Below are 12273 nucleotides of genomic sequence, written 5' to 3' on the forward strand. Positions count from 1 at the left end.
TTTAATTAGATTAGATTAGATTAGAAATCTTTTGTAATTTTTTTAAAGGTCTTTACTATAACTTTTGATCATTTTAATCCTTGCTATATATATATATATATATATATATATATATATATAGTTTTCATTATTAATATTAGTGGATTTATATTAATGCATATTGTTGAATATTATTATTAATAATAATATTTTAAATATTATTAAAAATATAATTTATTCTGATTCATCATTCATTTTATTAAAAATGTTAATGTTTGCTTTGATTCATTGTGATAAATTACATAAACCTGTGCAATTACTTAGTTTAACTCTCTGATGATCTTCGCATGTCGTTCAAAAATGACCATTTTTTTACGATTATGATTATTTCAATGAAATGAATGTATTATATTTTAGTTCGATAATGTTTTTTTTATTTAATATTTTGTTTTTTTAGGGGATTTTATGGTACTAAATTATATTTACACTGTATTTCAAAGACGACACTTGGCATATTATTGCTGAAGTGAAAAAGTGAACTTAAAAAAAAGTTAGTTTATTGTTATAAAATTGTTTATATGAAATATATATGCGGCCAATTTTGACCGTGAATAGCACAAGTGTGACTATTTTTTAAGGACCATTTAACCTTTACGAATCATGTCCATGATTTTGTGTGTGTGTGTGTGTTCACATTGCAAGTGGCAAAAACTTTACCAAGTTTCGTACCATTCCGATGTAAACAATTTAAATAAAAAAATTAAAAAAAAAATTTAAAAACTTTTTTCTTACTGAGGAGCACCAGAGGGTTAAATGTTTTACTTGATTTACATTCCTAATATACATTAGTAAATTATGTGTGTTATGATTGGTTAACCTTCGCATACTCTTTGGCCATGGCAAAGTGCTAATTATTGATTCAGTGTTGATGTGCTCTTGCTCATGATGTCATACAGTACCATGGCAATTTCTGAATTGTTTTAAGTATGTTTCTAGCCTAAATGTCTCTTCTGATACCCGTCCTCATGTAAAGTCATTCAACCATGTCATCATGATCATGTGACACTGGTCCTGTGATCAGATTGATGAAAGTGCTTCTTAGTACCAGGTGTAAACAGGGCCACTGATACTTGTGAATGTGGTCTATAGCCGCTTTCCGACCAAGTAGTTACAGGAACTTAGTTCTAGGAACTGTCCACTTCTAAACAGTTCTAAGAACTACTCTTCCCCAAACTCGGTTTTGCTGTTTGCGTTCGCACAGGCCAAGTGGCCATAGGAACTGGTAGGAGGGGTAAGGGAGTGCGCAAGCAAGCACGGTGACTTTTATTTTGACGGCGCGACATACCTTTATTTTGGCGGCGCTGAGAACGCCAGAGCAAACAATGCTCGCATTCTCTGTGTTTATTAGTTAACGATCTGTCTAACAGTACTGTTTAATATGTTATTAGATAGAACTGTTATAGAAAGTAGACAGTATATGAAAAAAAGGTTATTGGCCTATGCCGTGTGGTTGATGTCCAGTGTTGCTAGCTGGGCAGATAAACATAATCATGTTTGGCTTGGTTCCCTCAAAGTTGCGTTGGATTTTCTCTTCAGCATAAAGGTTTAGAGACCCATCTATCACTGTTTTCAATGTTTGTATAGTTAGTTTATGGAGTAAATATATAGGCTACAATCTGAGTGTTTACATTCCGGCTGTTTTAAAAATGGCGGGTGCTGGTGTTCCGCGTGCGTTCGGTCAATCAGCGTACACTAACGTCACAAGTAGTTCCTATAGTGCTGGTTTAGACCCTACTCTGAAGTAGGACCTAAATTAGTTCCTCCAAATGGAGTTCCTAGAACTAAAATCGTTCCTAGTTCCTGCGGTGCGAACACGCCGACATCCGGGTACTTTAGCCAATAGTTCTAGGAACTGTGAAAAGGTTCCTCCGGTCGGAAAGCGGCTTATATTTGAATTCTACTGTCAGTTTTGTTGTTGTTTACATTGTGGTTTTTACGTCTCTGTCTTCATCCAGACCCAAAGCCGCCATTCTCTCCAATCCCGTCGGTTCTGCCTCCCAGTCTTCCCTGGCCCGTCATCATCGGCATCCCTGCAGGAGTGGTGTTTATTCTGGGTACCGTCCTGCTCTGGTTCTGCCAGTCCAGAAAGCACTGTTCCTCAGGAGCCATAATCTCAGCCCAGTCCTTACCCAATGGCCCCCGGCCGGCCCCAAGAGACCGGGCGCTCGCAGCCGCTGATAAAGACTGCATCGGCTCCGTCACCTACGAGGAGTATTTGGCTCAGCAACAGCAACAACAGCTTCTGCTGGCCCAAGCTGCTCCCAAAGTCTATCCAAAGATCTACTCAGACGTTCACACACACACCCACTCGCACGTGGACGGCAAAATTCACCAGCACCAACACATCCACTACCAATGTTAGCATGTACCGAGGCCTTCATGCTTGGTTTTTCTTCACATATTTCTTCAGTCTCCAACAGGACCCAACATACAGCAGCGTGTTAAGCCACTGCCTCAAACAAACATTTCTGCTCAAATTCGAAAGAATAGAAAGACAATGGAGCCATGTTGTTGCAGTCTAACCAGTCCCTTTATGAACAGTGGGCAAGGCTAACGAAAAAATGATGATATTTGAGTCTGTTTGGAAATGGAGAAACGTTTCACAAAAAACACTGCTGGCAGAGCAAACACTTTTGCAGATTTGTATGGGAACAAACACACTCAAATGTATTGTGTCTTCAATACGTATCTGCTTTCAAACTGTGAAACGCTAATATTTTAGTACGATTTTTTCATACGTCCATTGACTAATCTTGTGGATGGGGCCAAAAGGATTTTGGGGGGGGGGGGGGGGGGGGGGGAGTGGAGATTATCACCAAATCTCAGTGAAACGTTCGTATGCATGCATAAGAAAATTGTTTGCAGATCCAGTCACAGTGTATTTAGTTACATCCGATTGAATGCATGAGAGCGTACAGTATGTTGATGTTTTTGCAGGTATGGTCTACCTTGTTTCGACTTTAAGAAATAGTGTAGGTTCAGTCAATCTAGTTTTGTATCTTTAATGGAAAAAGAGAATATTAATGAGCTATGGTTATACCGTAACTAAAGATACAAAGAGATTTTGATAATGTATGTTCTGGCAAGGGGGTTCCTTGTGTTTTTCATTAACTTTATACTTTTCTTTTCAGGGCCTGCTCTGAATAACCTGAGGTACCGCAATCCCATAGTTGCTCTATGGCCTTGTTTTTCGTGTGTGTGGGAGGGAAGTTGTATTATCATAAGCTTGACCACTATAATGAATACTGTGTAAAATGCCTTTGACTGCTCATGTAATGTCTGCCCTTTTAATATTTACAGAAGTGAGTCAGAGTTTTAAAAACAAACCATAGACTAAAGCTCAGACGTATTGTGCATTGACCGTGCATGTGTTTACCGTGATGTTCATGGTAATGGGAAAATGCTGAAAGGACAACGGGAAAACAGGAATGCACTTAACCCAGACATCTGACAAAAAAAACTTTGAAATTCATTGCCCCTGTTATTTTAACAAAGTCAGCCAAAAGAGGAAAGTGATTCAAAAATAGTTAATTTATTTGTTAGCAATGACTTGATGCTTTGAATTGGGTGTAATCTAGATGTTTTAAACCAAAAACGAGTAAACATAGCATTGTGTTCCCTTAGCTGCAGTGTAAGCTATGTAGCATATATCAAGTGTTGAATATTTATATGCGCTGTTGAAAAAAAATTACACAACGGTCGTAATTAGTTAATAATCTCTGTATGGACAATCTTGTACATTCTGGCCTGTTTTTAAGTTAAAACAATATATGTTTGTCACATTGAAACATTAAAAATAATTTTATCATTATCATAAAATGATAAAGCTCTTGTTCACCAGGTATGAAAATGTGTTGAGTGTCATTTTCTGTCAATGAATGCCTTTAACAATCTTTTATTTGGAATTCCATACAATTTGTCTAATTTTATACCCACTGTTTGAAATGGCAAAATATTATTATAACCTTATAAATAACTATTTTCCAATGTTCTTATGAACTATATTAATTTATATTACAATTAGTACAAAATGTATGAGATTATTTTTTAAACTGTTTATACAAGATTTCTTCGAGATATTTCTTCAGACTGTATTTATAATTCAAAGTGTAATATGAAAGTCATGTGAAATAAATCATATAAATACTGTAGCAGATACTCTTTAATGGTGTAACTACTTACACTACCATTCAAAACTTTGGGTCAGTAATATTTGTACATGTTTTTTAATAGAAATGTCACCAAATTTATTGAATCAAAAATACAGTAAAAACAGCAATATTGTAAAATATTTTAATTCAAAGTAACTTTTCTATTATATTTTAAAACGTAGTTTATTCCTGTGATCAAAGCTTAATTTTCAGCATCATTACTCCATTAAAAATGTATTCAAAACAGTCTTCAGTCACACGATCCTTCAGAAATCATTATAATATGCTGAATTTCTGATTATCAATGTTGAAATTAGTTAATATAGGTTAATATTTTTGTGGAAACCATGATATGTTTCCCCCCAGATTCTCTGATGAATAGAACGTTTAAAAAAACAGATTTGATTTAAAATCGAGATATTTTGTAACTTAAATTAGGGGCCAAGCATCGAAGGTGCGTAGGCGCCTATTGCATCCGTTCATTTTCTTCTTCTTCTTCTTCTTCTTCTTCTTCTTCTTCTTCTTCTTCTTCTTCTTCTTCTTCTTCTTCTTCTTCTTCTCCTCCTCCTCCTCCTCCTCCTCCTCCTCCTCCTCCTTCTCCTTCTTCTTCTTCTTCTTCTCCTCCTCCTTCTTCTCCTCCTTCTTCTTCTTCTTCTTCTTCTTCTTCTTCTTCTCCTTCTTCTTCTTCTCCTCCTCCTCCTCCTCCTTCTTCTTCTTCTTCTTCTTCTTCTCCTCCTCCTCCTCCTCCTCCTCCTCCTTCTTCTTCTCCTCCTTCTTCTTCTTCTTCTTCTCCTCCTCCTCTTCTTCTTCTTCTTCTTCTTCTTCTTCTTCTTCTTCTTCTTCTTCTTCTTCTTCTTCTTCTTCTTCTCCTCCTCCTCCTCCTCCTCCTTCTTCTTCTTCTCCTTCTTCTTCTTCTCCTCCTCCTTTTCCTCCTTCTTCTCCTCCTTCTTCTTCTTCTTCTTCTTCTCCTCCTTCTCCTCCTTCTTCTTCTTCTCCTTCTCCTCCTTCTTCTTCTTCTTCTTCTTCTTCTCCTTCTTCTTCTCCTCCTCCTCCTCTTCTTTCTCCTCCTCCTTCTTCTTCTTCTTCTTCTTCTTCTTCTTCTCCTCCTTCTTCTCCTCCTTCTTCTCCTTCTCCTTCTTCTTCTTCTTCTTCTTCTTCTTCTTCTTCCTCCTTCTTCTCCTCCTTCTTCTCCTCCTTCTTCTTCTTCTTCTTCTTCTTCATCTTCTTCTTCTTCTTCTTCTCCTCCTCCTCCTCCTCCTCCTCCTCATTCTTCTTCTTCTTCTTCCTCCTTCTTCTCCTCCTTCTTCTTCTTCTTCATCTTCTTCTTCTTCTTTTTCTTCTTCTTCTTCTTCTTCTACCATGGAAATCAATGGAAGCCAATAGAACCGCTTGCACGATAGCAGTTTTGGAGTCTCTGACTCAATCCCTCTAGCACCACCAACTGTACAAATTTGCACTCATGTTTATGCAAATAACTTTTGAACCGTTGGGCTAGAAACAAACTTTTTCTTTTGATTCCTTGGCTCAAAACGATTCGATTTTCTATGACGTTTTTTTTTTCCATAGAGTTCCATATCTATAGATATAAATTTTTTCCGCCATTAGAATTTTCCAAAAAACAACTTTTTCTAACTCCTAGACCATTGCTCCGATATTTACCATAATTGACCCTTTTCACATTTTTAGGTTTCTCAGAAGCGGAAGTCGTTATAGTTGGGTAAAATTATATGGCGGTGAATGAGAGAATGTATGAAATAGGGGGAGACTGAAGAGTGTTGTTAACATTAAAGTAGGTGTATGGTCAACATAGCTAGTGACTGAAATGTTATGTGTCAGGAATACAAACACACATGGCAATTGTTTTTGTGCTAAATAAAATGTGTTTTTGTTACTTTAAATTGTTCACTTTAGTCAAAACTGATTATTCTTTGTTCTTCAATAGCATTCTTGCATAAATTTAGATTGTGTGGATCCTATTTCAGCAGATTTCCTCTCACTGTTACGTCTGTCCCCAGCTAGTGTAGTGGAGGTAGGCTGTACCAACATTACTTATGTTTGACATAATCTGTGATTGTGTTGTGCATGCCAAAGTGAGTCACGCCTCCTGAACGCTTTAGCATATTTAGACCAAACTTATGCCTTGTCCAAATACCCACACTTGCCGTCTTAGCACTTGACTTGTCTACTTGCATGACGTATTTCCTCTATTTGACCCAAGTGTTCAAGTAGGCTTAAAGACTGCCGAACTTTTGATTACTCGATGGGATACACTTATAGTCTTGCAAAACATGCAAGTGTTTACAGAGCTTTTATTTTCAATACTTTGCATTTTAAAGATAAACTTCTACATGTCTGTTCAGTAGTCGTTATGTAACTAAGAGAAGACACAAATAAAAAATTGTGGTGCTTCTAATTAAGTGATAAAAACAGTTGCAAATGTTGTACAAAATAAGGCCTATACATACCATACTCATCTTTGCACCAATAAAATGTGCAACACTTTATGTTTTTACTGCCAAATTATATGTATCTAATTAATTTGAATTACAGTGAAATGTTTTCCTCGACATCTCGTGATTTTGAGGCACACGAGTCCCCGAACATAATGCATGCGGGTAATAATAGTCTTATTTGGTAGAATAAGCAATTAAATAATATTATATTTGATTTTTCAGCCATTTGCCTAAAATAATCAAAAAATGTCTTTAAATACTCATTGTTGCAGTTAGTCTAATGCTCACAGTCATGCTTGCAGGACTCATCATGCCTTTTTTGTGCTTGGCCCCTTAATTGCTGCTTGCAGCTATATTTATAATTTACTTTACTGTCACTTTTGATCAATTTAGTGCATTCTTTCTGTATAATAGTAATTTCTTTTAAAATTTCCTTTAAAAATGTATTTTCATTATTATGAATTCTTTTGCATTTTATGCACTATATATTGTTTTTGTTTTTCATAAAAAATTCTATTATCAGCATATTTTGTATTCATAAGTTCATGGTGTAATCAGGAAGCTACAGCACCAAACAGCTTTCAAAGCACTACCGGTCCTCTCAGCCGCTTCATTCTACTCTATTTCTTCATGTAGCGACGAGTGAGCGTCTTCAGTGAGACACAGAAAGCGTGAGTGTCTATAAATCCAACACCTGGGAATACCTGGCTGCTCCTTTCAAAGAATGATCCCTCTGTTTGCTTTCCTCCTTTTTTCAAACAGTCATAATGGCCCGATAGACAACAAAGACGCCAATTGAAAGAGTGAAAATAAAAAAACACCGCCCTCTGAAAACTGGTTGCCAGTGGCTTTCCTGAAATGTTTACCTTGCGTACAAAAAGAAAAAGATGCAGAGAGCGAGAGGAGGGAATAATAAAAAAAAAGTGTCTGCAAGATGGGACCAGAGCCAAAGCCTTTAAAGTCCGCAACAGAACCATGACAAAAGCAGCTTAATCTCGGTGTTGTCTTTCGGCCTTTCTTTACACATCCTGCCAAGCTGCCTTAGAGGAACGGATTCTTTCTACAGTCCCGCTGACATCATGAAAGCCCGGGAAGAAATCAGGGTCATCAAAGCTATTCACATGTGGGACATCTGTGCAAGTGTGTTAAAACACACAAGCGCTGTGTTTTTACAACCCTTACCTGTTCATGTTTTTCTGAAGCCACAGCAGACATCCAAAATACCTCAAACTATAACACAGATGCTTATCATTCAAGGTGAGCCATTCGGGAGAGGCACGCCGACAATTCAACAGGAAGTTCCTTATAGCCATTCACACGGATAAAAGCCTCTTTAGCACCTTGAAAGAAACCAGAGGATTCAGATAAGCGCGGAGGAAGTGCCGTCATTGAGTTCCGCAGGTGTTGTGACACATTGTTTGGATTAAATTCGACCATCCAAGGGCATCCTCATCATTTAACTTATTTCCTGTAATTACTCACAGAACTGCAGGTCGTGACCGCTCGCATTGTCCGCACTTGTAAAATTACATTATCATTAATCACAGCTGTGGTAAGAATGAGTAGTTGATGATGTGAGACCGATTCATGACTATGTTGATAATAAGGTTGATTTTACCTCAGAACAGCTAGTAAAAAAAATAAAAAAAATTTAATGGTCTTCATTTCATTCAAATAGGCCTATTTTTTGTTCAAACTTTAATAGTGATATATATAGTGAACATGAGCTATGTTAGCGATGTCCAACTAATATTTGCAAATCGTATTTTACATGACCAACCCAGATAAAACATAATTTCAAAATACTAATAATGGCAATAAAACAGCCACTTTGTTACATTAGTTACATAAGTTCTCCATAAAGTTACTTATTGAACAGCTGGATTTTGTGCTGCTTACAATTATGGCCGCCAAAAGTTGTCAAAACAGAGCACAAGAAAAAACACCTTCTATGGACAATTTCTAAACAAATATACAGTTATAAAACTGTTAACACGCATGTATTTCTTACAGTGTGCACAGAATCAAAGTTTTATCTAAACATTTTGACATCTTTTTATAGATTAGTTTCTTTACAAACTTTAATTTAGCAATAGCAAAAGCTCCTGTGTTTACTCTGACGATTATGTAAAACAAATTAAACATAACTTCATTTCAAATGCAAAAGAGCAATACAAATCAATAAATTATACCTGCTTTGGGTAAAGCGTTTCAAGATGTTGGGGTCAGAAGTGTCAAGCATGAATCAATTCATTCCAGCTGAAAGCACAAAGACTCTCTCTGTTTTAAAGTTGGACAATCACTTATGCCAACTCTCGAACTGTTTTCTTTATCTCACTGAAGCAGCACAACTCATTTGTACACCCTGGGGCTGTACAAAGGAAGTCTGATTTATATTTTTCTTAGGCTGCATGACACAATGACAGCCTACCCGAGGGCTGAATTTCACTCTCGCTGGACCCGGGACAGGAAATTACCCGAAATCCCTCTGAAGCCCCAGAGTTCAGGCACATTTCACATGTACAATACTGTCTGTTCACACCTCGCCCCTCTTAGAGAGCTGGATGTCTTGACAAAACAGACGTAATATTGGACACGCTCACACTCAAGATACACACGAGACAGTGAATTACCAGTCGGGGCAGATCACGACAGGCCGAGTGATGATAATCGCTCCCCATTCACATGCATCTGTCACCTGCCATGTCCTGATGGAGTAGGAAAACCCTAACAGAGATAAATGAATACCTAGTAGTACTAATAAGAAAGAGAACTGTATCAATTACTAATAATTATTGGAGTTATTGATCATTTCTTGTGTGTTGTTATTATTATTATTATTATCTTGCACCACTGCACCTCTGCGCATAAGCAGTTTGGAGAATGGATGGATCATAATTATAATTATTTATGGTAACACTTTACAGTAAGGTTCATTAGTTAACATTAGTTAACTACCCTAGTTAACATAGAATGAAGCATTTATTAATCTTAAGTTAATATTATTTTAAACTAATTTACTAATACTAATAAACATTTCCCTTGCGTACAAAAAGAAAAAGATTATTAAAATCAAAGGTTGTTAACATTAGTTAATGCACAGTGAACTATCATGAACAAACTATGAACGGCTGTATTTTTATTAACTAACATTAACAAAGATTAATAAATACTGTAACAAATGTATTGCTCATTATTAGTTAATACAATAACTAATGTTAACTAATGAACCTTATTGTAAAGTGTTATCTTATTATTTGTATTTTTCAGTTATTCGTGTTGTTATTGTTAACTAAACTGACTGTATTGACTGTTATATAAGAACTGATTGATGACATCATTTTCTGCAGAACTTCTTTATAGATGAAATTAAATTTAATATTTGTTGATCTAAATCATCTTTTTCCTGTCATCACTTAAAGCTGCTTTGAAACAATCTGTATTGTATGAAGCGCTATAAATAAAGGTGACTTGACTATCTTGGTGCATTTGCAAAAAATAGCTTAGTAATACCATGCTATGTTTTTGTTAGTGATGTTTATTGATGTGTAAAGAGGATATTCATTGACAAATAGTCTTTTCATGGAATGATTTTCTACCTGTCATCCAAGTGGAGTATTTGATTTATAGTATGCGGTATGAAATATGAGGCTCATCGTGTGGTTTCATGTGTTTGTGTCAAGCTTTGGGGGATTAAATGATTTAGGCGTCTGACACATAGTTTCCTAATGTTCCTGTTGGTAATGTATTTGTCTCTTGACAGGCATTACATCTAAATATTCCCCTCCATTTACCCTGGCTCAGTGCAAATAACTCAACGTCACTTTTATTTCCAACTTTGAAAATACGGACTTTATGCTTTACATTTCAGAGTGTTTCAGATAGAATAACACTGTAATTAGGGCCTGATGTCACTGCTTTTATTCTGGCTGGTGCTACCATGTTGTGTGTCAGTCTGGTGATTCGCTGCATGTGTCGGTGTGTTTGATGTGGTGCTTGTGTCGTGTTTGCTAACATACTGCCCTGATGATGTTATTTCTTTTGTGGTTGCTGAATGACAGTTTCATTTCTTTCTTTTTTTTCAATCTGCGCTTTTGTGCGTGGCATGTTTTTGAAAATTTCTCTTTCTTCACTATATTAACACATTTCCTTACACCTCTATTGCTTTCATCACAAACCTCAAGACTGCTTAACATGTATAATGAACATGTTTTCAAGCTTACAACTAGCAAAAATGTACAACAAAAAAATACTATGTACATACTAATACTAATACCATGTTTTTCTGTATCATTAAATTCTTTTAAATACTTCATCAATTTAGAATTTGGTTTGTGATATACGTGTAAGTGAAATTTTGTGTGAAATTTTAGTACGGCCATCTTGGCCAGGACTCTTTGAATCTCAATGGGACCTTCCTGGAAAAATGAAGGATAAATAAATAAATAACACAACATGTAATCTAAATACCATGACTATGTTTCTTAACTCTTTCCCATACAAAAATCCTGAGAAAACGCGTCCCCCGGAATGTGCTTTCCGTGTTTTCACTGTTATACGGTAGGGGGCGCTACGACATCTTCTGAAAGAGTACTGAATCTCCAGATCAAAATACAGGCTAAAAAAATGCAGGAACAGGCGATCTCATATGTGATCACATGCATAAGTAAAATAACGCGATCATCAACATTAAACAGCATATAAATAAAAACGGCCTAATGTTAGTGTCGAATGTCGACCCAGAACGAGCTATAGGACTGTAGGACTCGCTCCGTTCCCACGGCTCTCAGCCCCGCACTGCTTGCCACAGTAACAAATGAACGAGAGTACTTCTTTTTCTCAAGGGACTATGTAAACTGCCTACTATAACAATAACTATAGTATGCAACACATTGTTCTACAAAAAACATTGAAAATATTAGTATTACATATTAAGTTCTGTATTTAATTCCACAAGCCACATTCAGTCTGAAATATAACATTATTTTGCATTTTCACCTCACTTTTGTGTAATAAACATATATTTTGGTAGAACGATCAAATAAAAGATAAAAAAAGATTACTTCTGGTTTAATTGTCACACTAGAAAAGGAATTTCGAGTGCATTGTATTGTGGGATTCAGTATGCCACACAATACACATAGGCTGTGTCCAACAATTGCATACTCTCTTATAGGTACTTATTTGAAAAACAACAACAACAAAAACTGTAAAAAAGCACATTTTGTATACAACAATGTACAAAGCACTCAAAAAAAAACAAGATTCATGTATTTGATGTGCATATACAATTTCGATTTATTTGGATTACATAGTTTTAACTTAAACAAATTAATAAACTGAATGTGATTCATATTTCTCAGTCATACACAAATAAAACAGGTAAGATGTATGTCATAGTGTTAAAAAACTAAATGTGATTTATATATGTCAGTCATTCGTAAATGAAACGGGTAAGATTTATGTAATAGTACACAGCAAAATGCCCATGATAAATTAACACTAAATTAAATTCACAAATTCACACACATGAACACTAGGCAAAGTACCATTGCAGCAGTGTTGAAGGTAATGAGATAATTAAGTGATGATTGAGCATTAATGATGAACACCTGCTGTTAACTAGCAGA

At 36.0% G+C, this 12273-nt stretch overlaps 2 protein-coding genes across 2 annotated transcripts in view; one reads left to right on the top strand and one right to left on the bottom strand.

Moving 5' to 3' along the window:
- Window positions 1-4064, top strand: part of fgfrl1a (fibroblast growth factor receptor like 1a) — a 65184-nt gene extending 61120 nt beyond the window's left edge. The window contains exon 7 of the mRNA XM_082178356.1: window positions 1995-4064. Within this exon, the coding sequence (XP_082034482.1) occupies window positions 1995-2401 (407 nt within the window). The 3' untranslated portion in view covers window positions 2402-4064. The remainder of the gene's footprint in view (window positions 1-1994) is intronic.
- Window positions 2832-10949, bottom strand: LOC309505064 (uncharacterized protein). Its single transcript, XM_082178446.1, has 2 exons — window positions 8836-10949; window positions 2832-7983 (listed from the first exon to the last, which is right to left on the bottom strand). Exon 2 carries the CDS (start codon window positions 5409-5411, stop codon window positions 4620-4622), a length of 792 nt encoding a protein of 263 aa, XP_082034572.1. The 5' UTR covers window positions 5412-7983; window positions 8836-10949; the 3' UTR covers window positions 2832-4619.
- Window positions 10950-12273: the final 1324 nt, after the last annotated feature.

This window comes from Leuciscus leuciscus, assembly GCF_965113295.1.
Source record: "Leuciscus leuciscus genome assembly, chromosome: 8".
In the NCBI taxonomy this organism is placed as follows: domain Eukaryota; kingdom Metazoa; phylum Chordata; class Actinopteri; order Cypriniformes; family Leuciscidae; genus Leuciscus; species Leuciscus leuciscus.

Excerpts from the sequence above, each read along its gene's own strand:
- LOC309505064 (XM_082178446.1), bottom strand. The coding sequence starts at position 5,411 with ATGAAGAAGAAGAAGAAGAAGAAGAAGGAGGAGAAGAAGGAGGAGAAG.